This window comes from Platalea leucorodia, assembly GCF_965183815.1.
Source record: "Platalea leucorodia genome assembly, chromosome: 1".
NCBI classification, from domain to species: Eukaryota; Metazoa; Chordata; class Aves; order Pelecaniformes; family Threskiornithidae; genus Platalea; species Platalea leucorodia.
The window spans coordinates 145,538,737-145,566,669 of NC_138823.1; the positions used below are offsets into that span (position 1 = coordinate 145,538,737).

General features: G+C 37.3%; 1 protein-coding gene across 7 annotated transcripts in view; it reads right to left on the minus strand.

Moving 5' to 3' along the window:
- Positions 1-322: 322 nt before the first annotated feature.
- Positions 323-27,933, minus strand: part of MINDY3 (MINDY lysine 48 deubiquitinase 3) — a 59,321-nt gene continuing 31,710 nt past the window's right edge. For 6 of the 7 annotated variants that reach the window (XM_082304693.1, XM_082304698.1, XM_082304697.1 and 3 more), the window contains 5 exons: positions 10,837-10,909; positions 9,885-9,957; positions 5,993-6,080; positions 2,648-2,719; positions 325-1,389 (listed from right to left, as the gene is read on the minus strand). In XM_082304693.1, coding sequence (XP_082160819.1) covers positions 1,240-1,389; positions 2,648-2,719; positions 5,993-6,080; positions 9,885-9,957; positions 10,837-10,909 — 456 coding nt within the window. In that variant the 3' untranslated portion in view covers positions 325-1,239. Of the gene's footprint in view, positions 1,390-2,647; positions 2,720-5,992; positions 6,081-9,884; positions 9,958-10,836; positions 10,910-27,933 lie in introns of all 7 variants that reach the window. The other variant, XM_082304699.1, reaches the window with a different exon arrangement.

Sequence of the window (27,933 nt, forward strand, 5' to 3'; positions counted from 1 at the left end):
CCACATACCTCATTTTTGACCAAATCAGTTTGTTTTCCTGCATGATGATTGTTCTAGAGTCACATTGTTATTCACACATGAAAATAAGTTTTTTAAAAGTAAATAATTCCGAATGCGAAATTCAGCCCTGCTGGTAATAGCATAGGCTCTGCAATCACAGTTAAGATGCAATAAATTATCTTTTGTTGTTTTTTTTCCTGAGATGTGTTCCACTTGAAACCTGACATTTTTAAACCCACGGTCCCTTTTCATCATCTTAGAGAGGCAGTAAAACAAGTTGAATTAAAAGCAAACTTAAAACAATACATCATGATTCAAGGAAAAGATTTTATTTTAGGGCTAACAAGTTGATAATAAATAAAGGAATATAATAATGTAATAACAGATGTTCTCATGCATTAACACATACAATAACGCTGGCTTACACTGCTGTTTGGACAAATTGAGAAGAGGTATTTGGCAATATTATAAGTTTGAACAGGTTAGAGATTATAGAACAAGAAATTCTTTCCCATGTTTTTACATTTCTTTTATACAAATTCAAATAAATATTAACACATCTGTTTTTCCTCAGATTTTGTGTTCACCTTTAACATGCCCGATAACTAAGCCACAGTAATATACAACTGCCAAGAAAGAGTATTTATGAATTATACTTATTAATGTTCCTAAAAATGTATCATATTTATGTCACATTGTGCAAGCTCTTTAGGTAAAATTAGATTTTAGGAAAAATTGCAAAAAATTTAAACTTATCAAAACATATCCAGTGCAAAGGCCAGTCTAGTCCACACATTATGGTACTGTAATGTAAGCCAATATAATTTAAATAATAAAACATGCCTATATGATTCAGAGGAAGCTGAATATGTTTTATGTTTTAAAGATGTGACATCTAATATGCAGATTCTGCAATATCAGACATTTTTCAAATCTTCATGAGATGGCAAAATAATGTTAAGACTTTGTACGTAGGCTTTTTTATTTTTTTTAGGATAACTCACATTAACAGTACTACAGTGGCCAAAAAAGACAAACTATTATAATAGAAATCAATCTGATTAAAAAATTAAATATTCCAATTAACACTGAAAAAGTGTTTGTAATCATTATTTACAATTCCTCAATGATACCAGTGTATAACTCCACACAGTCAAAGTATACCACTTTCCAAGCAAATACCAACTCTTCTATCCCCATTCAAGCATCGATAGTAGTATGTTGTTTATGCGCAACGTATCAGTTTAAAGAAGGAGATCGATCTGTGGTCCAGAGTAGTTCTATATATGGCCATTTGGTTTGCAAGCAGCGTTTTACAGGAGTGTCGTCAGTCTGTAGCATTGGTTCCTCAAAACCCATAACGACTGCTGTGCCTTCTACGTACATGACCTGTCAAAATAAATCCAATTACGTCAGCCTATGTTTGTTTAAAAACTCTAATACGGGGTGATTATTTTCACCAGGTTACGAGAGGATTTGTTATGATACTTTTTTTTTACTACAAATATCAAACCCATGAAGTTTTATATACTTTTTTTTAATGAAATGAGGTATGAAATCGAAAAAACTTAATCCCTTAGACTCAAGTGCCTGAAAATTCTGATCGGGCCATATTCATTTGACTGTTTACTTCAATAGACAGTAAAGGCCAAAACTGGGAAAAAAAATAATCGAGGAAATTCAATGCAAAAATTCTGTGACAACAGATCTTCTACTACTGTTGCAGTTGCAAAGTTTGATATTGTTATTTTTATAGAGTGTTCCTTAGACTTAACTTTATGGAACTAGTTTTCCATAACATGGAACTTCTGTTGCAAATCAGCTCTATTCATAAAACAATATTTGAAATGCTATAAGCAGAAGCCTTTGACAACAACAATTTATTTACATATTCTTGATTATGTATACATGTTCAAAAGTAAAGATAAATGCATCTTTGAACGCTTTTGCGTATATTTTGGGTACAAAACTGCTGGAGATTTCACAGGGGTAATTTTAAGGACTTAACCCCAAGCTATTCCGAAGACTGAGTATATACATTTTATCGAAGAGTCTTCTTACTTGAAGTTATTTTTGTTCCCTCTGTCTATTAATGCCTTATACTCTCCTACCCTAAATGCTAATTCAGGAACCAACTTAGAAGCAGTCATGCTGTGTTGTGTATACCCCTCCTTCCAAGAAAGCTGAAAATGAAACAGGTCATTTTTCTCCCCCACTAAGTGGTTCCAAAAAATATTGATTTTTGATGCAGGTCTGGAGTACTAAAATATTTCACAAAAAATTCCAAACATCTCAATGTAGATGTAGGGTTACTTACAGAAGTTGCAGTTTGTCTGTGTTACATCTCCATTGTCTTTTACAGTTCAGATCTCACCTCTCATGGATAAGCCTTAAGAGATGCAGCCTAGCCAGCCAATCCAGTACCCTGGGTCGTGTGTGTGTGAAATATGATCAGGAGCACAAAGCAGTTTCCAATTCCAAATATATAATTTTGGAAGAAAATTATCGAAATAACAGTTTTGTAAAAAGTCCGTTTCAAGTTCAAGTATTTTGCCTCTAACTATCGTCAGTTTTACAATTTAACACAGGGAATCAGTTCTGCATACTAATTGTTATTAAGGCTAGATTTATGTTTCTTAAGTCTTACCTTTTCATTATAGTTAGATTGCTTCAGTCCATTGTAATGGTAAACAGTGAATGACTCTGAAACCCTGGAGTCCTAGGAGAAAGAAGACAGTTAATTTCATGTAACATATACACTGTTCCTTGCCAGTCTCTTCTCTTTACAACTAGACAGATGCATTTAAACAGGAAGACTCACGGAAATTGTAAAAAAGTATGATTTCTTTCAGGTGACATCATCTTGAAGATTTTATTCATTTTACCTTTCTCATCAGAAATAATAAAAAGAGGTCAGTAAATTAATGGGTAACGCCCCCAAGAGCAAGTCATGATTTTCTGTGCTCCTCTGGACACTTCAAGCTACAACTTCAGCACTGAGCATGTAGAAACTCTCCTAATTTTTCAAGTCAGGCACCTTATGTAGTAGCCACATTTGCGTGCATTTATGACTGTTTGGATGCTACCAAGTTAAATATTTACTAAGGACCAGATCCAATCTCCAACCCTCCATTTGAGAGCTAAAAAGCTGTTTATGCCCATGCCTGCCTAACTGTAAACTACCCGTGAAGACACCTGCTCAGCTGAGGCCTAACAGCAGATGTACTGCAGTTGTCAACCTTTGCCACTCCAGGTGTTTAAATGCTTTAGTCCTAAAAGGACTTCGCTGAATCAGGAACCACATATCAGGTGTAACGTCATCTCTTTTACGCCTAGCGGGCCAGGCTCCAAACAAAAGCTTATCCCTTTTTTAAGTACATGGAGGTAAAGGCTGGAATGAGAAGAAATCTGCTCAGGTTACAGTACATCCACCAGATTACAAAAAGCCCTCGGTCATTTTTTCCTCTTAAATGATTCAAAAACCTTATCTCTGTATGGGTCTCTCACAGCAACCCAGGCTATTCAGTGGAGGGAGGGTGGCGAAAAGGAAGGTAAGTGGTAACTCTGCTTACAGAAGTTGCTTCACAGAGATTAATAAAACCAAGCTTTGCTGGGAAGCAAAGTGGACACTTGTTCTCTTCCCTGAGGGAGGAATGCTCACCCTGAAGAAAAAGAAGTGCTGCTTTCCAGTTCCTGTCCCATGGATATTAAGAATTTTGTGCAGTAATTGTTTCCCAAAAAAAGGGGCTACTGGGGAATTCAGGAATCCCCCCTCTCCAGCTGACTGCCCTAAGCACTAAAGAGTCAGGCTTGCTCTCTCAGGCTGAATGATCTTGGAATATTTTTCTTCTAAGCCAAGAGCTTTGAAAAGGAAAGCTGAGATCCCCTCTTGCTTTTGAGGTGGAGTTTAGTAATTTCTAGGAGAGTAAGAATGAGGGTTTGAATATTCTCAGCAAAGAAGGAATCGAATCTGGATCTCCTGAGCACTAGGTAAGTGTTCAAATATTGTATAAAGGGGAACATCAACAATTCCAACCATCACTGGCATCTCCTATTTCCTCACAGTATTTTAAAGAAAAAAATTCATCTTCATTTCTGCAAATTTCACTTTCAGAAAGAATTCTGACCGAGGTGTCAATATGGGGGTGTCTGAATTCTGAACGAGGTGTCTATCCGATCCACAGAGCACAGCCAGATTGGACAACATATCCGTACCCTCAGCATTCATTCAGTAACTGGTCCTGGCAGGTCCCAGTCCAAAATGTGCCGATTGTTCAGCCGTACGGCAGTAATACTTCCCATGTTTCGTACTGGAGCCAGCAAAGGTTCAACAGCACAGGCAAAGCTGAGTGGTGGGGAATGACGTGCAGCAGGGAATTAGTACTTGACGGACAGGCAGTGACTTGAGGGCTCCAACTTTACAGCAGGTAAAGAGTTCCTCCGGCAACTCTCTAGGTGACTAAGGCGGGGATCTGCCCATGATTCACTACGCCCCCTTCTCCGGCTGCCCTTCAGCCAACGATGCCCTTCAGCGATAGGCAACAGAGGCAGCAGCCCCACACGATGGCTCTTTTCTCCTCCAGCTACCTATTGCCCACAGTACTGGACAGTTTAGGCGCAGCCAATTATGGAGGATGTGCTTTGCCTTTCTGAACTTCATTCTTAGCATCTGGGACCTAAAATTAAGCAGTGGAGTCTTCCAGATTTGCAAGTGTAATATAATTGCAAGAAATAAGATTAAATTACATTCAACTGTAAAGATATTTCCACTTCTGGATATACAAACGAAAGGAAGAGGAAACAGTTGGCAAATACACAATGCAGATGTAATTCTGTAAATCTGGAGAAAATGAACACTCTAACACCTTCTTTTTTCTCCAGATGATGAATCATCTTTTAATGATGTGTTCAGTCCCCACCATCTTTAGCAGCGCAGTTCTAGTGTCTTCTGAATGACCAGATTGTTTCATAGTACAGAATACTACACCCAAACAGTGCTGCACAACCCTTAACAAAAAGAGTCTTGCTGAAGGCATTTTAAAAAGACTAGTTTCACATTTCTTGGTTGTAAAAATTAAGCCATATAGTTTCAATGACATGTTAAGGCACAAAAGCCTCCACAGAAGTACTCCTCTCAGTCCTTCTCTTGCCTCACCAGCCTATCTTTCTGTCACTGGGGAAACCCTCTCTCTTTGGCCAATACAAGCATTTGCATGGACGTAGAACAAACCTCCACAAACCTGCAAAGAGAGCTCTCATCCGGAGCAGGTCCCTGTTCTGGTTTACCACCTATCTGTACAAAGCGGCTCCTGGTGGCAGGAGGGAGGCAGCATGAGGGCAGGAAAATGTGACCAGGGCAAAGGGAGAAGAGGACGGCAGTGCTAGGTTAACACATGCCTCTCGGTGGTGGTGCTATCTTCATGAACATAGGGAACAGACTGAGAGTTTGAAAATAATTTTCCATTACCCTGGCAGATACTGACTTCCACATATGCTAAACATAACTCTATCATGACTTTTTGTTAAACTGTCAAAAATTTTACATTATTAGAGATATACATTAAAATAGTTTTAAATATGTTTGTAACCTTTTCCCATTTGCTACCAATTACAGCAGACATTTGTAATGTTGATAAAAACAGTATGGTCATTTATTCTCAGAGAAACCAAACGGAGATGAACTTTTTGAGTAGGGAACCAGTTCAATTTCTTACGCAAAATGATTATATATTTCCTGAAGTTAATTTTAGAACTCGTCGCTACAATGGAGTTTCCTTCCAGCGTAAAGCTGACAAAATCATGGACACCTTATGCAAAATGGAAGTCTACAGTTTGTTGTGTAATACAAGAAGTTATTTGCTGGTCAGCTGTGTCAAATGAATGCAATACTGATTATTAAAAATAGCTCTGTGATATTGATGGAAGTGTTTAATGAATCTTAAAGCCAAGCAGAATAGACAATGCTCTGCAGCAATAAAGCTATATTGGTTACCTGCTCAGGGAAAAATTCTTGCAGAAAGGGACCCAGCAATATGATGCCCAGTCCTTCTGGGTCTAATTTGGTCTTCATGAGGTTTACACTATGACAAAAACATTGAATATAAAAGTATGAGTAAGACATTTGTATTCTTCCATGACTAAGTTATGCTGTGCTACCACAGTACTGGCTGCCAAGTATAGCAATACTATTCTATTTTTAATTGTTAAGTGACAACTGCACCAGAATGGCATGCAAGTTGCCAAAACACGGTTATTTTTAAATAAAAGTAATCTGTTATTTTAAATTAAAGAAGTGATAATTCTGAAGGACCACCGTATTTGGTAAAATAATTTGAAAGCCATATAATCTAAAACCAGGTTTACAGCCCAAAAGGCATTTTGCTGTCTTGTAAGCATTCTTCAACTTAAGATACACAAAACAGTCATCTTTTAAATACGGCTCCGTAACTGCCAAACAACCTGTTTTTAAATGGACATTTGAAAAGCCTCCAAGATTTTCTAAGTACACTGAAATAAAATTAACAGATACATTTCTTATTTACATCACGTCCTTGGTATCAAAGAAGCCAAAACCAATAAATAATGAAAATATTAACAATAATCTGAAAGCCTTCCTGCATGAATATGGTATAACTTCAGGTCACTACAAATGAATGTAAATTTTAACTTTATATTTCTAGTTAAGCAATATATTTCTACAGGCATCAGATCGCTTAAACATTTATTTGCATCTGCCTGTCTTTTTGCCTAAGTTACAAGTTGTACCGTACACAAGAATGTCCTCATTGGGTCAAACCAACAGAGCGTCTTGCCCAGTATCCTGTTTCTGACATTGGTCAGCAGTGGATGCTTACGATTACAACAGGGCAAACATACAGTGATATCCTTAGTTTACCCTCCCCATTTCCAGCAGTCTGCTGCTCAAAGACATCTTCAGTGAGAGGCAGTATCTAAAACACAAAGATATATATTTTTTCTTTCCATGCATGTGCCTAATTGGCTTTGAACCCATATACACTTGTGGCATTTAATAAACTCCGCTCACAAAATTAAAATTAAACTATGGATTCTGGGAATACGTATCTCCTTCTGTTTTGAACCTGCCACCTGATAACCACCTAGGTCTCTTTTGTCGGGGGCTGCGGGCAGGTGTCTTTCTAAGCTCTTTTAGATTATTGTTGCATGTAAGCATTTTATCCCTTTGGCTACCACTTACGTGTCTTCATTTTTAAGTAGCTTCCTTTCTTGGTCCTAACGTAGTACTAGTAGTAAATTATTTGGCTTCTTTTTGTTTCTGCCTCAACACACAGAGAATACATTATGCAATTCTTAAGAGAGTGCCTCTGTTAAGGCCCTTGGAGGAGGAATTTTAAAATTCATAAAACTGAATGTGATATCCTATGAACTATGTTAATTTAATATCTAAAAAAAATTTTTTTTCACTACTCAAGTGAAACTACAACTGATGATTTGCAAGGTACTGGACTTTAATCCTTCTGTTGCTTATTCTTACTGCTCTCAAAGTACAGAATCTAAGATATTTCAGTAGCTGTCTGAAACCTGCTCAAATTCTTGAAATGCTGTAACAGAGTTCTAAAAACATTATGTTTGTAAACAGAACTAAGGCAGATTTAAGTAAACATAATTTTGAAAATGCACTTAGAATTATGTAATAAAATTAAAGCAAGCTATATACTCACTAATGAAATACAAGAGCTGTTTAAAAATGCAGAGCCATACTAAGTTTTTAAGTATGGGCAGTGTCCAAAATTAAATCAATTAAGCAGGAGGGGAGATTTAATAAAAAATGATTGCTGTATGTTTCAACTGAGGCTTTTTCATTCAGCAAACAGCTAATGCCGCTCAATGCTACAGATATTAGAGCAGAGCTACCAAAACACGTGTGCATATGTGCTTCAGTCACTTGGGTGCAAGGTCTAGCACCTTAACTGAAGAGGTTATGAATGCTGGGGTGATGATACTGGTGGCCTTGGTACTGTTATGGCTGAGAAGTGTGTGGGGACAAGAGCCTCCAGCACTGGTCAAACAGACAGACAGGAGAAAATGTTTTAAACCAGCTAAACCTAGACTGACAGATGTACTCAAATCGGTGCCCTAAAGAGTATCAGATGGTTTTTAGAAACTAATGGACAAAACAAACAAGGCAGCTGGGTTCTCAGATGTGTTTACTGAAAGACTAGAAAATTTTACCAAAATCACATGCAATGGCATTCGGTACTGCAATGGCTAATCCACCTTGTTAATTCACATCTGCTCTACAAAGTTTTCCCCTCTATAATTCTTTAAGCAGCTTTGACCGTTATTCATCTTGAGATTCTGAGAAACTTAAAGCCTTGGATTAGATGACCACAAAGAATTTCCATTTAGTTCTTGAACTAAAAAATGTAAATAGTACACTTGGAAGCAATGCCTTTAATTTTACTTAAAAACAAAACAAATAAAAAAAACCAGCCAGAAAAGCCTACATGGAATTTGAAATGTGTTATTTATACTTGTGTTCCACATTAAGTAGACAGGACATCTAGAACCAAAACAGAGTAGGTCCTCAAGACAGTAATATTAGACAACATTTTTATTTAAGAAGAGATGTTTCAAGACTGAATATTCCATGGTTTGATCGTGGCTTTTCAATACAAGGCCTTCTGACTGGCTCTTGCTACATCAATTTATGTTTGTTGTGCTATGCACAATAAAGTAGGCCAGGGCTACGCCACAAACACCCTGAAGGCCAAACAGCCAAATGGAAAAACTGCTGAATGCAGAAAGAGGATTTCTGCAGATTTATTGAGGCAGCAGAACAAAAAGGCCAAAAGAAAGCTTCTCAGACCTATTAAACTAAGGCCTTTTTGTTTTTTCTCCTTTAAAAAAACTTTTGCAGATTTCACCATTTGTTGACATGATATGAACGCTAGCCTTTTTGTGTTGTGTTTTCTTTGGTTTTAGTTTCCCAGGTGTCTTTTGATTTCAGTTTTCACTCCTATTCTCCACAGAGAACAGCTCAGTAAGCTTTGTTGTACTTTGTAACATTTGAAAGGACAGAAGATGGCAACAATCAAATTTCAGATGGCTGTGCTAAGTAAGCTTGCAGTCTCCACAGCCATTCTACAGGAACAACTGATTTAGACCCCGATAAACTAGACCATATGCTTACGAAAGAGCAGAGCCATCTTTTGGAGATGTAAAAAGGTTCAAGCACATTGCTCTCCTTTCTGGGTTAAGCATTCAGTGGCAAAAGGTAGTAAGCTTTGACACCGAATGTGAACTGCTGCTACTGAGTATTAGTCCTGTCTGTCCATGTAAGATCTACCATAAATTACCTTTTTCATTTGATAGTTTTATCTCTAATCCTAGGAACCAAGGTGTCATTTCTGGAAACAAATGACAATTATAAACACTACAAGGTACTGAGTGTTAGTGGAAACAAAAGTGTAAGTGAAGCAGTTTCAGCTTCAAACTCTGCGGATAGATCCAGCGGTAATCCAGTGTTCATCTGCCTCTGAGTACCTTAGTTGGTTGGATCTTTTGTCACAGTTTCACCCTTATTAGCATACAGAAATATATTCACGACTATCTCCTCAATATATAGTAATGCAGTAGGTTTGACGGTTTTTTTGGCTTCTAATTATCACTACCAAAGTTAGAGACATTTTAATTTTAATTTTAATTCCTCCCATTTAATTTAAAGCTGACTTAAACACTTCAAAATAACATTCTGTGCCAGAATGCAAGCTAGGAAAACATTTAGAAAAAACTCTAAATTATAACTGATATGTGATTAATTGAATCCAGGAAAAAAAACCTAAATTATAATTAATATGTGGTTAATTGATACTTCTGTAGTATTTAAATTTTATTATACTTACTATTCAGGATCTGAAACAAGGTCCAGAGCCTTCATTACATCTTCTAGCAGAGTGTCAGGTATAAAACCATTATCTGAAGAAGTAGCAAAGCTTCTCATTAGGAAAAGAAACAAAATGCTTTCCAGGAGCACAAATTTTATTCAAAAATACAAATACTGCATATCTTTATCTCTAAAATTTGCAAACAAATGGTGGGGTTCTAGAGGAACATAGTTTTCAAACACTTCTCTCCCACTTTAAAATAAATGAGGAGTGCAATATAGAAACTGTGGGTTTATCATTCATATACTTAGAAGCTTAATACTTGCTAAGAATTCAATCTCTTTATAGCAATCTCCATTTGATACCATGGGATAATAACTGTACATTTTTTCCCTTTTGATTAGTTAAAATAATACCTGAATGTTAGACATCCTCTGTTTTCCAGAACTTAAGAACATTTTCAGTGTATGCCACATACATTCAAGAACAGAATTTCATGAGGAATGCAATCATAGCAGATCAGTTATTTTATGAAAATGTAAAATAAGAGAATTCAAATTACATTCAAGCTTTATGTTAATTACAAACAACATTACAAGGTTAAAAAGCTTATGCTCTAAGAACTCTACTTCCTACTGCGCAATGTAGTACTCAACTTCCCTTACTACAGAATTCTCAGAAAATTTCTTCATGTCACTTGTAGATTGACTACTGTATTGAAAAGTTCTTGTCTTAAGCACTAAGTATTTCATTCCTGTCTTAATCAGCTCAGGTGTGAACAGCATATTATCCTGGAAAGGACAATGGATTTGAAAGTGCAGTATTTGGAACAAATTTTAGAACATAATGGTGCTATTTTTGAAGAGATTCCCTACACAATGCAGTATTCATTACTATTTGGAATTTGTCTCTACTGAATAAGAACATTTCGATTATAAAATCTTATTTCAGCAAGAAATACAGCCCTTACCCTCAGGGTCATATGTCTGGAAAACCCTTCTAGCTTGTTCTGAAGGCGCTTCAGGAGCAACAAGGGCCATATCCTTAGGGAAAAAAAAAGAGAAAAAAAAAGGGAAAAAAAAAAAAAGAAAAAAAAAGAAAAAAAAAGAAAAAAAAAGAAAAGGAAAAAAGAAAAAAAAAGAAGAAAACATTCAGAATATTCTTAATTAAGGTACAGATTACTAAGGAAATATTTAGCCATACTACACAGGTTTGGACCTTAAGTTAATGAAAATTTAAATACAAAAGAAAAATTACGGTAATTTGGCAATATTGCTGATAGTGACATAAAACGATCAAGAAATATGTTAAAGATTATTCCACAAACTTCTAGACAAATTTTATGTAAGTCTCTTCATGCAGCTGTTGTGGCACAAAAGCTACTTGGAGACTACACGTATTATGTGGAGGTTTAGATTTATACCATCATTCTTTATATCTGAAAATACATATACCTGTACCAGTGAAATTTAGTAAGCATACTATGCATACATTGAAACATATAAAAATTATTTAGACAGAAAGCTGTGAGAGAATGTTTCGAAGTCCATTTCACAGAATGGCACAACACACAGATTTGTTAGCTGCATGAAAAAGTATGATTTCAATAGTAGCTATTGCAATGCTTTTATTTATCCGCAACTTTTTAAATCTCAAATACAATCATGTCTTCCAAAACATATGCGGAGAGGCACATGTCTATCTCCTATCGTAAAACCAGCAAAAAGCATATCCCTCTGGTTTTATGCCAAAAACATTATTATAAAAAAAGTGAAACTGATAAGGTATTCATGAGAAATGAGGGTAAGAAACGCACCTATTCAAGACACCCTTTAGTTTAAAAAGATACAAAGACTTCATGTTCAAATAGAACATGAAACTCCAAAACAGAGTTCCAAAACCTGCTCGCTAGGAGTACTTAAATCCTACATCTCCTCTTGCAAATTTATGATCACCTATGTTGTTTTTCACATAGAAAGGGAAATTAAAAACTTGCTCAAAGGTGAACACTGCATTTCACAATATTCCCTCTATAGTTTTTCTTCCTGTCAAAGTGAAAATGTAATGTTACCTGCTGCGCTGTGAACAGCAAACACAAACCCCCAGAAACAGCGGCATTGACATTACTCTGAATAACATGAAACCCTGGGAAACACGCTTTTGTTCATATTGTATTAAGTAAATTGATTTGTTACAAATCAAAACGTTACCTTAAACTGTTTCATAAAGTATACATCATCTTTTGATTTCTAGTTCATTTCAACTTTGCTTTCTGAAGATGACTTAGATTTTCTTGAAAGAGAAAAATCACATTAATATCCTTTCATTATACCTGCATGTGCCAACAGTGATCTTTGGTCTAAACTGTACAAGTCGGTATTACTTCATTTGAAGGAAGGCACAGAAAAGAAATCAGAAAATGTAGAATTAAAAGATGCACAGTGACCTACTGTTCTTTTACCAGATTAAGGAAACTGCTTCAGGAAAAGAACAGAAACAAATCATACATTTGACCAAAATTCCACTCTTAACCAGTTTCTCTTAACAGCTGACTCCAAATCAGTCAAGAATTTTAAGTATACACCTAATGGCATCCAGCATATACTTAAAAGCTTTCCTGAATGAAAGCCAACTGCCTAGGACACACAAACAGGGATAACATGGAACACAACATACACTTAAAAATAACAGGCAACAGTTTTACTTTGAACACATGAATGATACAGCCATTACTGGCATAAGGAGCATACAGTGGGGGTTACAGAGCTCCCCTCATTTCCACATACAGGAGAGACAAATATTTGGCTTTATACAGGATTGTACAAGACAAAAAGTTGGGAGGAGACATCTGCCCTGTCTTCCAAGGCTCTAGATATACTTTCCCATTTTATATGTATATAAATATATATATATACACACACACACACTAGGCCCATTATACTTTCACTCCTAAGGGCTACTCCATTGCCACTGGAGCACAATGCAAACATCTACATTACCAAGCAATGCAGTGCATGGTGGGAAGGACTGGGTTCAATTTGTTGTGATGTATTAAGGGGTATCCACATCACATCTTCACTGGCAATGAAGTTAGTGCCAAACATCAGCCCTAGAAGCACATTATGCAGAAGCAGAGCCAGCTGCTGTAAGCTCTTGTGTCCACACTGCAGGCGAGGCACTCCAAAAGGCTTCCCAGTGTGCAACGTCAAGTGTTGGCCCCACCAGGAGAGACACAGCTTTCAGCACATCTCTTGGACACTTAATTGCATGCAGCAGGATTCCAAGTACAGATGCACTGCAAATTTGCACCAAAAAGAAGTTCTCCAACATGCTAAATCACTACTGTAGATGGATCTGGTGAATCACGTCTGCTGGAATTCTCCTAGTTCCTCAGACACTATAGACTTACCAAGACTAAATTACTTCTGGCTCCAGCCTACTGCCTCTCTTGCAGCACAAGTGCCACCTTTGGCTGTGACTGGACTGCAGAGCCCATCTTTAGGTCAGAGGCAGGCCTGCCTGCAGATAAACTAGAACTCTGTGCCTCCCGAACTATGTGACTTCTCCCATCACCCTGCACCTGAGTACTCCAAGTGAGAAAGCGTACAGAAGAAACTAATTTGGGAGAAGCCCCTTGGTCCTTCTAGTCTCTCATATGAAAGCAACTTGTAAATTGCTTGCTTAATATACTGGAAATATAAACCCTAGATTTTGCTATTAATTCAGTATCATCATAATGTAATTGTAAGGATCCATAAATATGACTAATTTGGAACAAAACCACTATTTAATGAAAAATATTCCAGTGATTTTATATATGAATGACAACTAGAACACTTACAGAAAATCAATACTTTAACAGTGTATCTTCATATTTACATATGTTCTAAACTTTTTTTAAAGTACTTTGCAGATAAAGGGACCATACTGCTTTAATGACATCTACAGCTCAACACAATTAGTTTAATGACGCCGAACGATGTATGAAGATGGCAGTTGTTGAGTATATACTCTGTTTTAATGGATAACACAAGGTCAGGAGGCCTTGCAGAGGGATCTAGATAAGCTGGAGCGTTGGGTTATGATTAATAGGATGAAATTTAACAAGTCCAAATGCCAGATTCTGCACCTAGGATGGAGTAACAGGGCACAGGTATAAATTGGGAGAGCAGTGGCTGGAGAGCAGCCCTGCAGAAAGGGATCTGGGGGTGCTGGTCGACAGCAGGCTCAATGTGAGTCAGCAGTGTGCCCTGGCAGCCAAGAGGGCAAACTGCATCCTGGGGTGCATCAAACACAGTATAACTAGCTGGTCAAAAGAGGTGATTATCCCGCTGTATTCAGCATTGGTGGAGCCTCACCTTGAGTACTGTGTGCAGTTCTGGGCCCCACAATTGAAGAAGGATATGAAGGTCCTTGAGTGCACCCAGAGGAGGGCAACAAAGCTGGTGAAACGGCTGGAAGACATGTCCTATGAAGAGCAGCTAAGGACATTGGACTTGTCTAGTTTGGAGAAAAGGAGGCTGAGGGGCGACCTCATTGCTCTCTACAGCTTCCTGAGGAGGGGAAGTGGAGAGGGAGGTGCTGAGTTCTTCTCCCTGGTATCCAGCGATAGGACGCGTGGGAATGGTTCAAAGCTGCGCCAGGGGAGGTTTAGACTGGATATTAGGAAGCATTTCTTTACCGAGAGGGTGGTCAAACACTGGAACAGGCTTCTTGGAGAGGTAGTCGATGCCCCAAGCCTGTCAGTGTTTAAGAGGCATTTGGACAATGCCCTTAATACCATGCTTTAACTTGGTCAGCCCTGAGTTGGTCAGGCAGTTGGACTAGATGATCATTGTAGGTCCCTTCCACCTGAAATAGCCTATTCTGTTCTATTCTAGACATACACTGTAAAATTTGATAGTATGTGACCAACTCTTAAATAATTTGGAATACTCCAGAATTGGAAAAGTTTAATTTTTCGGGGTCAGTATTACAAAACATATTAAGCAGGAGCAGACTTCACTATCAGTGAATTACAGTACACTATTGCAATTAGTTCTCAGTTTAAAATAGATGATGCTGTAGTACATAGAGCTTATTAACGACACAATGACCAGTGATTTCTATATTCAGGATTTAACTCTAAAGAGGGGATATTTTTATGGTAAGTTCTTATTAATGAATTGGCAGCTCATAGATGCAGTGTAACAAGGGAGAACTCTTAAAATTTCCTTGGTTTGGAAGGATATCACCAAAGTAACTTTCAACTGCACAGACACATTATTTCAAATGCAAACTACATCGTTCTACTTTTGTTTACGAGTATGCAGTTCTTTCTGCAAAATCTTAATGCAATCCAAGAATAAAGACTATCATTTGCGTTGTCCTCCCTCCCCCCAAATTATCTTGTTAATGTAGTAGTTTCCACAGTTTCATGTGAAAACAGATTTTAAAAAATAAGTCTCCTGCAACTACCAACAATTTTTTTTGATAGTCCAATGGCAAATAGTGTGTATCCTGTTGGCATTTTAATTTTCGAGGTCCTTAATTATTTCAGTGCATGTGTACATGGGAAGAACTTAGAAAATAAGTCACTGAATGCATTACTCAATACTGAAAATTCTCCATGTATTTCAACTGAACTTTTAAATATGGTAAAGCCTCCCAATTATTACATATTAATGCTTTTTATTCATTAAATGTGACTTACTGATGCTCTAAGGAAATCATTTCACAAAGAAACTTAGAAAAAAATACCTGCCTTGGAGAGGTGACCAAAAAAAAACCCCCCTCTTATCTTCAAAATAATTCTAACCTTTCACTGAGACTGTTATGCTATACATAGTTAAAAATGCAAGATTTAATCCTGTATATACAAATCCCATGCACCCCCTATCTTAGCATGTCATTCACTTCCAGTATCCAGAAAACTTTAAAAGTTCAACTAGTCCAAATATTTGTATCTCGGGGGAAAAAAAAGTAACATACCTCCTTCAGGCAGCAAAGCTGAAAATGTGACAAACATCTAACAAAAATGTACTTCAGCTGCCCAAGCTGATATTTCAATATATGTGCCAAAATATATCTCCCACCCCAGCCTTATGAATTGTATTTTGATCTATCCCATGCATTGAAAGTTCCAAATACGGGAATCCCATCAACAGTTAATTATAATAATTATTTCCAATACTAAGTACAACATGTCCCAAAAATCATGTTTCACTCGTTGGCTCTTGTGATACACAAACAAGTCATTTTCTATTACTTTGAAAAGTTATTCTCATCAGTAGTACCAGTTATTTTAAGATCCTGTGTTTACTCTCAGAGGCAAAAAATACTCTTCATAAGTTTTAATGAAAACATTCCAGAAGTTTTCATTCTACAAATCAAAAGCAGAACATAATGGCTAAGCTACACTGACATCCTGGCTATGACTTTTTACAAAGATCTCACCCTGAAAGACCTGTTGCCCTTGAAAATTAAATCTGTTCACATATGGACTGCTTTACAGTTCTACGCTACCACTGTTGAGTCATACGTGGAAGAACTACGTATTGTAGTACTAACTTTCTTCCTAAAAAATTGCCTAAAGACAATATAGAAACACTGATAATTTATCAACGATTTAACTTGCTATAATTTAATCAGATCTGCAAGAATGAAGATTATGTAATCCAGTCTTGAATTACAGAGAAAAATGTGTATTTTTCAATGCTATAATCAGTGGCTTTCAAGCCAGCAACTTTTCCAAAATGGTTTCCTAAGAAAACAAGGTTGATGGGATCTCTGAAACCGATTCCCATCTCTCTAGCTGACTTCTGAATCCACTGCCCAATTTCTATTTTATTTGACAGAGGGAATGGAGTCTCACAACTGGTTGTTGAAACTGGAAGCCAGGGAGGGAGGAAACGTACAGGTTTGTGTGCCCACCGAGGGAAGGCAGAACCCTGCTGTGAACCACTGTGCTTGGCAACGGGTGGACAACCATTCAAACACCACAGGCACAAGCCCAGACTTGTGACTGCACACCTGGCTGTTGTTGGGTGGACCATCGCAGGGGACAAGTGGTGGGTTACTATAGCAGGTATTTGTATGTGTGGAAGAGAGAGAAAGAGAGGTGTAAGACAGAAATGGAAAGGGAAAGAGTAAAAAAAATTTAAGAAAGGGTCTAGGAGACAAGCTGCTGGAAGACAGGCTTCAGATGGCCTGCTTTGACATAACATGCTTTGACTTACAAGCGCTTCCATATGTAGTTTTAAATTAGAATCGTAGAATCATAGAATGCTTTGGGATGGAAGGGACCTTTAAAGGTCATCTAGTCCAACCCCCCTGCAATGGGCAGGGACATCTACAACTAGAGCAGGTTGCTCAGAGCCCCGTCCAACCTGACCTTGAATGTTTCCAAGGACGGGGCATCTACCACCTCTCTGGGCAACCCGTTCCAGTGTTTCACCACCCTCATTGTGAAAAATTTTTTCCTTGTGTTTAGTCTAAATCTACCCTCCTTTAGTTTAAAACCATTACTCCTTGTTCTGTCACATCAGACCTTGCTAAAAAGACTATCCCCGTCTTTCTTGCAGGCCCCCTTTAAGTATTGAAAGGCTGCAATAAGGTCTCCCCGCAGCCTTCTCTTCTCCAGGCTGAACAACCCCAGCTCTTTCATCCTTTCCTCATAAGAGAATTAACATGACTTGAAGTAGTTGTACTGTTTCACTAACTACCCAGGGAAGCAACCTTAGATTTTTATCAAAGAACATTGCTTTATTAAGGTACACATCAGTCTTGGGGGCTTCAGAGATGGCAAAACAGTTGGTGAAGGTACAGACAGTTCTGACAGATGGTGGGGAGGGAGGTGGCAGGAAGAGACCAGACCAGAAATCCAAAAATCATTTAGGTAAAAGCACAGGTCCAATAAAGAGCAGAATAATGAGCTGACTCAGTATAGACTTTCACTTATCTCTTCACTCAACTGAAGTGGATATTCAAAATAATTGCAGTTGATGTGGAAGGAACAGATTGCCGGGCAAACTAAGACGAAATTTTGATCCACCTAGGTGGGTGGAAAAGAGTCTACACATTCCTGTCATTCATGCTGGAGAGGAACAGAAGTCCTCATCCAATGACAGCCATCCGCAATCCAGTGTTGTGAAGATTTCTGAGTCTGGAGGGATACGGTCGTTTAACCACTGCTCCTGGTCCAAATGTAATGGTGGGGACTCTGGTCAGCTTACTGAGGTCCTGATAACAAAACTGCCCCAACAATGTCAAAACCACTGAGGTCCTGTTCTATTTTACTCTGAGTGGGATTCAAGGGACAAGTTAAACTGGGTGAAATACAATATCTGTCTCTTCAACCACGCATGCCATCAGAAACACAACTAAGAAAGAAGCGGCAGTTTTTAACAGTATGGGAAGTAAAAAGATAAGACTCGGATCAATCTTAATACTGTGAGACTACCCAAGAAACACCTGATGCATGGTGTAGAGGCAAGAATGTCATTCATTCACTTAATCTCATTGTGGAGTTGGTTCAAAAAGAAATTTGATTTTAAATGTCAGTAAGGTTCTTTTGGAGATTATCTTTTGAAAGAGAAAAGACATTTCATACAATCCTACTGATGTACTATGTAACTGTATCATTATCATTTGGATGCACAGGTCTTTCACACATGACCAGAATGCATTTCAAACTGGGTAGTGCTCTAAAATAAGAATGTGAAGCTTCAGTTCCTCCTGTGGCTGTAATCCGTTTGCAACGAATCTCCAGATCCACAAAAGCCACATCCTATGTCAGTACCCCTGAGGACAGAGAGACACAAAAAAGGTTTCTTTGTCAAATGGTGAAGGGATCCTGCTACCAAAGCCAGAACTGATGAAATGGTCTTTACAGCCTGAGAAATAACAACCCACTTAACTGAGAGAGAACAGACTGAATGCAGCTTTATTTGGAGGCAAGGAGCAGAAGTGTCATACGTAGCACCGCTTATACAAATGAGGTTATGTGTCCTAAAGGTGTCAGATACTGTTTTTCTTGCAGAGACTGGCTAGGAAGTGAACAAAAGAATGAAATTTAACATAGACTGATATCAGTTCACAAGCAGGAAAGCTATCCTCACTACAGAAATAAAAATAGGTTCAAAGTCTTGAAGTGATATAAAATTTAGTTGTTGATTCCCATTGAGATTGAGAAGATTAGACAGAACCTGGGCATGGCTTGAAATTAAATAACAGCTTTCTTGTAGGTCTTCCTAGGAGCTAATTATCAAATCAAGGAAAGAGGGAGAGTCTTTAAGATCTAAAATGGGAGGCCGTTATTACCATCATACAAAGAACTGAACAGGTATGGAAAGGCCATAGATCTTGTTTCTTCTTAGGCACCACTGAATAGATGTTGAGATTGCTGAGGTACACAGTTACTTCTTCTAAAAATACCCACCAACATAGCATCTACTGTCAATTTAGGCAAACTATGGGGAAGGGTCCCTGAAAGGGGCAGGGTTGGAGAATTATGCTGTGGCAACAAAGCAAATCAAATCCTAGAACCCTCACCTGTAAAGTCCATACTGAAGCATTTGATGTTATTTGACATAAATGTAGTTTGAAAGACTACCAGTCTGGCTCTGAACAGAGAGACGGCCAATGAAGACTAGTTCAAGACTCCCATCTGTGTTCAGGGACATCACCCGCTCCAATAGTTTGGAAGGGCCACTGCCCGTAGTTGTTGCAGTGATGGAATTATCCTCTACAGACTGCTTACAATGCTTTTCTTGTGCTGGCTGGTGGAATATGAGATTGCTCTGTGGCATATTATCGTCTATGAGAGAAGGCATTAAAAAATGTCACACAACTGGAAAATACCCACAGAATACTTGAAGGAGTAAAAGATTTTCCTGCTTGAGAGCTGTAAACAGAGGAACTGAAGGAAATGTCCTTGACTTAGCTGTCACTATACAAGAGCTCTGCAGCCACGACTGTTTCCGCTTCAGACTGGCAGGTGTCAAAGATCATATCCTCCTCAGCCTTAAAGAGGGGCTTTGGGTCTATCTGGGATTCAGAAAAAGCCAAAAGAAAATCCTCTCCTTGAACGAGAGAGGGAAAAGACACAAAAGGAAGCATGCCACCCCCAAGGTAGCAGAGTTCTTATTCCGCGTCAGAAAATAAAATACAAAAGATGACAGTTTATCTGAAAGTGTTCATCAAGGGGTAGAGGTGGTGGTGAAGGAGAAACATTCACGGTAAGCATTTGTTTCAACAAGGTGGCTGAAAGGAAGCCAAATGGCTCTAGCTGCACTCTGCCTTGTGAGTAAGAGCGAAAGGATTGCATTTACTCTGCAGTACCTGCAGTACCTTGCTGGTACTGCAAACAAAAGAGTTCTCAAGAGGGCAGAATGGAAAGTTACATATGGACAACTACTTCAAATCCTTTTTCACCTTCACCCATACTACCCAGAGTCTACTTGATCTAGGGGTGGGGTGAGGCTGTGGAGGAAAAGCAAACACAAACTGAAGAGCACGAATTAATAACAGAAATCTACAGTGAGCACACTGTCAGCCTATCCATCTGGAAAGCAGGGCTTTTAACATGCACTCAGCTAAGTTATGGAAACCACAATATATGCTCCATTCCTGTGGGAGAGGATGGTTTAATGAGACAGCCAACAAAAAAAAGCCAAAGCATTGCAGTTTTTCAAAAATAAGAGAAGCTCAAACTACAGTGGATACATGCTTAACAGTTACATTGACGCACATGTTGGTGGTTTAGTTCAAAACATTACAAGAAGGCAACAATTCACTTGCTGACACATAAAAAAAATTAAGAGCTTCTTCACCATGTTGCCTGCTTTGAAGGACAGATTACAAGAGATTACTGTAAAACAATAAAGATCAGGTATATAGTCTTTTTTTATTCACAGTTACTAACTTGTTTTGCTCATCATCACACAACAAAGTCTTTGTTTTGAAAGCAAAAATACATTACTGGAATTACAGACCAAGAGTCAGCAAAATCGAGTTTACTGGAATTCTTATCCAATTACTACATTACATATTACCCTCCAGTCACAAGTTTAATCTGAAAGGGCAGCTTCTCAAATTACCTGTTGTCTGCCATATTCGGATATCTTATTTTTTTTTGGAGGACAGAATACAGTGCTATACAAACGCCAAACTTTATTCCTAAGAGGAACCACACTGGAAGTGGGCAAATTCCATGGTTTATGACTTCCAAAAACTTTACAATATAATTCACTCAAGATGAATGGTAGCTCCTATTATCGTGCTACTTTTTTTCTACTTAAAAAGATTAATATCTGTGTCAAATACTTTTTCTGTATCTAATAGTATTTCAGCCTATAGACATGAAGCGTTTGCTATACAACCCGTGTGAGGATTAACGTCTTAACTCTATTCGGCAATTACAATAAGGAGGTGGGAAATGAACAAGTATGACAGGAACATTTGATAGCAGAGTTCAAAGCCAGTGAAGATGTACAGCAGAAAGTCAAATCTTCCTAGATACAGTTCTCACAGTACTGAAAGCTGCACTTAATGTTGGAAACCAGCTTCAAGTGTTCAGTTTCCCACTTAAACCATATAATTCTCTCTTGGGATGATGAAAACGCTCTGGTTTGCTTCAGCCCAGAATGATGAAATGTTTTTGAAAATGGACCAGATTAATTATTTTATAACTCAAATATGACAAAAATGTTTCTAGAGGACAATTATTAGCCTGGTTAATTATTCTAACAGTAATATCTTATGGCTTTACATGTGAAATGTATGAGCTCTATGAAGTAATTATGAAAACAATGTATTAATAATGCCATGTAGTCCACTGTTATTTTGTACTGTTAAGTAATATTTTAGGGAATCCTTATACACACATGCCTTGATATACGTATGGAGAAAATACTAAGTATTCACAAACTTTACACATTTTCACATATTATAGAACCAGTATTGCCTTTTATGTTCATATTTGAATTTGGTATTTCAGGTAGCTAATTCCAGTAGTAGCAGAATAGTGCAATCAGCTTCTATGAAAAACAGTATGTTTATTCCTTTAATTAATACAAAACTTGTGATATTTTTCTCCTTAAAGCTGTATTATACAGTAAAGCCCATCTCACGTCACACCAATTACATTCATTTTCTTAACTATGCAGAGGCAGTCACTGAACTTTTTTTCTAAGTACATCCACACTGTCTCAGTATTTCCATACCAAAGCATCTTTAACTTATTCAAGTCTTAGACTGACAACTTCGGCACCCCTCTGTAACACAAAACAGTTATTTTTAAAGTACATATATAAATGTATATGCATATAAAGATTCCCTAAACTATCAATCAGTAGACCAAAATGACATTGGACTCCCTATAATACAAATTAAAATGAGAAAATATATTAATATATTTCATACCCTTCTTATGTAAAACAAACCAACACTGGAAAAAATGCACTTAAATACTGAAATGAGGTTACTTCAATTTTAGAAACAAACAAATATATTATTCAGATAGTTAATCAAATGTGACTTCTGATGTTCTATAAGGGGTGAAATTAAGGTAATGTCTTAAATATCACTAAACGTGCTTCACCTCTGCGAGGAAGAGCTAAAAGCTTCCTCCACCATAGACAGTCCCCTCCCCCCCTTTTTTGTATTTTTTTTCCTCCTTCCACATTTAGACTTTGAATTAATTCATTCACATATCCTAACCTGAAAGTAGAGCTGCCTTATCAAAAGAGGTCAAAGATGTTATTCTGTACACAACAAAGTTGCTATCAGTATGAAAGGAGACAATTAAGGGATGAAAACGTCAATTTTTAATGCTTCTCAAAAAGCGGTTAGAAATGGATTGCTAAGGGTATTTGTGATTGTACTTGTAAAGGATGAAATCAGATGCTGTATATGGATTTGCTCTAATGTTGCCAGGGATTCAACAGCTGTCACATGCATTAAGGTTTTGTGGATCAAACAACAGCTAAAACCCAAACTGATTTCAACCAGGTTCCTGCCATTTATAAACTTACCTAAAGTCTCCTGGAAACATACAGATTCTCTACACAAGTTCAGTCTGTCCTGTCACATGTTTATTAGGCAGTTGGGGAGTTTTGCAAAAAAGCAGAGTTTGGCATAAGGTTTCAGAACAAGACTACAACTGTTACTATTTTAAAGAATATTTTTATTATTAAAGCATATGTTGTCATGTTGGCAGTCTCGTTTAGTGTTTCTAGTTCCCTGCATCTATCCCAGTAGGGTTTGGGAACATGGGAATAAAGCAGGCTGAACAGAGAATAAAAAAATGCCATCTTCCACTTCCCAAGGATACATGGTGCCCTGCTCAGAAAGAACATCTGGTCTTCAGACATTTTGGGGAAAAAGAAAAATGCAGAGAGAACAAAAATGGCCACAAAATAATTTCCTTGTTGTTTAGCCCAAGAAAACTTTAAAATATCTTTAACAGGCATTCAATAACTACATTTAAAACTATTTCATAAGCTCTGTAAGACATTTATGACTTCAGGACATTTTTCATGAAGAAAAATTCTAAGGGGAGGAAAGAATCTGAGGAATCAATCTAGAACATATATTTATAACAGGCGAGCACAGATTAACAGCCATCCACATAGATTCATTTTCTCAAACAGAAGACATGATGGGCATACCATCAGTTCATACACTAATTCTGGAACTGCCATTCGGTCACGTAGTGAATGCTAGATTTCCAATTCTAAGTCTCATTGAAAATGAGTAAAATAATATTCCCAATGTCATTACCTGGTAAACAATTTCTGCAGTTAGTAGGCTGTACTTAGAAGATAAGATAAAATAGAAAAGGAAGGTGGCTTGTAGAGCAAAGAATGGATGGCGTGAGCCTGGCACTATGACAGTTTATGATTTCTACCTATTACCTCACATAAGGATACATGGAATATGGGGAGAAGTTGTTCATTCTACTTACCTGTCATGTTTCTTCATTGTGATACTACAAGCATATTAAATTGCATATTTTGGAAGACAATGGGTTAGAAAGAGAATTCTGTGTGGAAAGGGCTCAATAAAATTTCTCTTTTAAAATTCCATTTCTGGAATGATTCCATTAAGATAACCCCCAACTATTAATATACCATTTGCTGTCCTAAATTGTTTTATTTACTGACCTGCATCGGTTCAGAAACTTTGTCAATCATGTGTATTTACTTGTTGAAAAAGTGTGGAAACTAAACTCAGGTTTTTTTTCCTCCTCCATGTGCTGAGGCTGCATCTTATGACTAGAGCAGCATCTTTTACCTCTGCCTTATCTCTTTCATAAAGACAGTCATGCCAAAACCTGATGTGAACAGTGGAGTATACCATTGCATTTATATACTTTCTGGAAAGGAGCATTCTACTGCGTGAAACTAACACTCTTCTTTCCATTCTTCACTTGATGCCAGATTAACTATTAAGAAAGCTAATATATTCTAACTAATTGTTTGCATACTAATCAATGGCTTGTAAACCAGCAGGAAATGAAAGCACACTAAATTTATCGAAGTCAAGGTTTTTGGGCTAAGACTTTAGAAGGTCTTTAAGGGAATAAAAGAGTAGTTTATGCCTCTCCGCTCCCACAAATACTGAATGAACTATGAATTGATTAGGGTGTAATAATACCTGTTCCACTATCAAGAGTACTCAAATAAAAAGGTTAGTTTTATTATTTTGGGGAAATTTGAAAAATATCCAAATACATGGAGAAAGCTAAAGTGTAAAATCATTTTGAACACTAAAAAGTCAAGATATAAACATCCAAATGAGAAAAGGGCTTTTGAAGCAGAATTGTATTTTTCAGGCCAAGATCTACCTGAGCTAACCATTAATGCATACGCAAATTGGAAGCCATCACACACTGGAAGGATTCTAAGTTGTACTGTATAATATTCAGTAGCAATGACCGAACAGAAGGAAGGGGTCTGTAAATCAATTACGCAAAGGCATGTATATAAACAATACCTAATTTCAGAACATGACCAGCAGACTGGAATACCTGCAAACGTAGCATGTGCCAAATGCAGAATCAAGACAGGAACTGGTAAATATTAATGCATTGAGTGAGGTGGCTATCCTGTGTGACCAGCAGAAAAAAAAAAAAAAAAAAAAAAAAGTAATGCAACATACGAGAGCACATTATATTAAAAAAGGTGTGTTTAAGAAAATTTCAGGTCAGTACTCACTGGATGGTTGTATCCCAATGCATTGCTATCTGAGCAACAGCATAAACAATACTTCACTATTTAATATAGCTGAAAAATGGAACTAAAGTGATAACTGTGGCAGAATTGAGTAGGACTTGTACATGGAAAGGCCAGGGCACTTGACTAGTGGAAGAAGCAAATGATGGAGGAAAAAGCCATCAGCATTTTGTTTTTCACTTGATTTGGAATTAGGAATAACAATTTTTTATGCAACATGTTTCTGTAAATATAAATTTGATTGATATTTAAAAACTGCAATACTATTAAAAACTCTATCAATTTATTCATCGTATTTTAATAATGAGCCAGGATGCTTATTCCTCCAAATTTGAAAAACAGAGTATCTACCCATCACGTGATGACTCAGGGCCAATATCTTCACTATTGTATCAAATATAGCTGGAACCAACATTGCTTTCACACCTAAAAGGGATACAGAATGATACAATAATGTTCTCAGCCCTTGTTTCTATGAGGTATGTTGACTTTCAGAATTTGCTTGATACAATGACTTGTAAATTATACAATTGCATTCAGCAGTGTCTTTGATGCATTTACTATTTGCAAGCCACTCTGCATATACTACAAAAAAGAAAGAAAAAACTACAATGTGTTTCTTTAAAAATCAGCCTTTCGTTTGATAGGCCAATGTACACACAAACTAGATGTTGCTCATACCCTCCTTCCTGAAACAGGAGGCTATAAATCCTTCTAGATGCTAATAAGTACTTTTATGGGATAGGACCCAATCCATTACCTTCCAGTCCCCAATTTCAGTTTACGTATGAAAGCCATTCATTCTAATGTGAGGAAAAGGAAAAAATACTCCTCAGGACTGCGCTGCCTACAAACGGACAGTAAACGCGCCACCATTTCTATACCGCTTTGTGCGTTTTTCACAACAGGTGCTTTACACATTCACCACTACAATCTATTCCATTAAAAATATAGCTAACTAGCTTTCAGAAACAATGGATCATTGAAGTTATAGTCAAAATATTGTTTCATGGCGATGACTGCACATTAGACTCAAATATGTTCCCATAGCCTACTGCCAATCTTTAAAAATCAGACAAAAGTTTGTTTCTTAACCAACTGAAATGCAAACTCAGCAAGCGGAAAGTAAACCGAGCATATGCTTTGAAGGGAACTAGGAAGTTGGAAAACTGAATAAATAGATGACTACTAGAATCACTTTTCTTCCTAATTGTATTTAAAATAGACTTGAAATGATTAAGGAATACAATTTTTCTATAAATGGTTAATGTGATATTCATGGTCATTACTTAAGCATATTTTCTTTGTAAGTTTTCCAATTCGGAAGTGCTCCTACAATACATTGAGAGCTTAGCAGTTCATGGGAAATTTCTTCAGTTTTCATTTGTGGATCTAGAAAAGGTTCTCTTCATTGCACTGGCTTGCTTTCCTTCCTTCTTTCATCCGTCCTTCCTTCCTTCCTTCGTTTCAAAGGGCATCTCATGCAACAAGTGGTAGTGTTTTATTTTCAATTTTTCGATCTAAATTTTGCTAGATCAACAGTTCCCGTCGGAACTGCTAGAACTACTTCTCCCGCCTCATTTTACAGGTTTTCCTCTAGGCTTGGAAACAGCATGCAAGGAGTCAGTACAAAGTCATTCTCTCATCTATCTCAGCACAAACCAGTATCAAAACGTGGAACATTTCAGGAGAAAGAATTCAGTGACACAAAAACTGGAACAACTCAAACAAACACATGAAAAGTGATATCGTCTAAGCAGCCCTAGTCTCAACTACTTCATATATAAAAACTGAACCTCCCCCTCTGAAAGAAAACAGATGGATGAAAAGTCTTTTCCCAAAAGGAAGTAATTTGCTTATTTGCTTAGGGGCATATACAATTACATTTCATGGTCTGTATCAGCCAACCATGAACAATGTCCTTAAATGATCATCGTGAAAGCTGTATATAATGGGATGAATGTTAAAAATCTTCTAAAACTTTAGAGAACATCTAGATATGACTAAATGGTTGAAATTAGTCAGAGAACTGGGGTAAACACAGTGAACACAATTCTTTTAGGATGGTAAATCCCAAATAATTGGTTAGATTACCATTCAGAGTCTTACATCTCTCAGTTTAATGACCTCTACATTTACAGTTTCTATGTCTCAACTCTAAGAAAAAATAATGCAAAACCTCATGACTGTGTCACGTCTTTATGATCTGAGCAGTAAAGCCTCATAATTGCTACTCATTATTATGGGATGCACAGCACTTCTGACAAGAGCAATACAAGCTTTACAGGACTTTGACCTAATTCCTGAATGTTCTCACTTCAGAGCTTTTGCCACAAATTGTCAAAAAGCCTACCACTGCCCAAAGATTCATTTCTCCAGTGTTCAAAGACATCAGCTTCTTTACCACCCAACCTCAGGAACTGGAAGATCACTCAGAATGCTCTTTAATACTTTTCACGTGCAATTTCCTCAACATATGTGGATATATTATTGTACTTCAGTCTTGATAAAAGTCAATCACGTGACCTTAAAGTCCATGATTATGGCTTTCTCTTCCTAGCTCCACATTTTTAGTTACTGTACTAGGCTAAAAAAATTAAAATCTGTATAGCTGGATCTCCATTTCAAGGCCTCTTTATAATTGTGTGGCAGGGACTCAGATCACATTCCATCCTTCTAATAATACCTGAAAGATCCAAAAATCCTCAGTAACTAGAGTCCTACCTGACTCTGGAAGATGGAATGATGATCCTGTATCACCAATCCTAAAATCAGAAAATCCAAGTCAAGCCCACTAAAATCCTGAAAACTTTAGTATAGTCTCCTAATTCTCTTTGATTTAGGATCTAAAA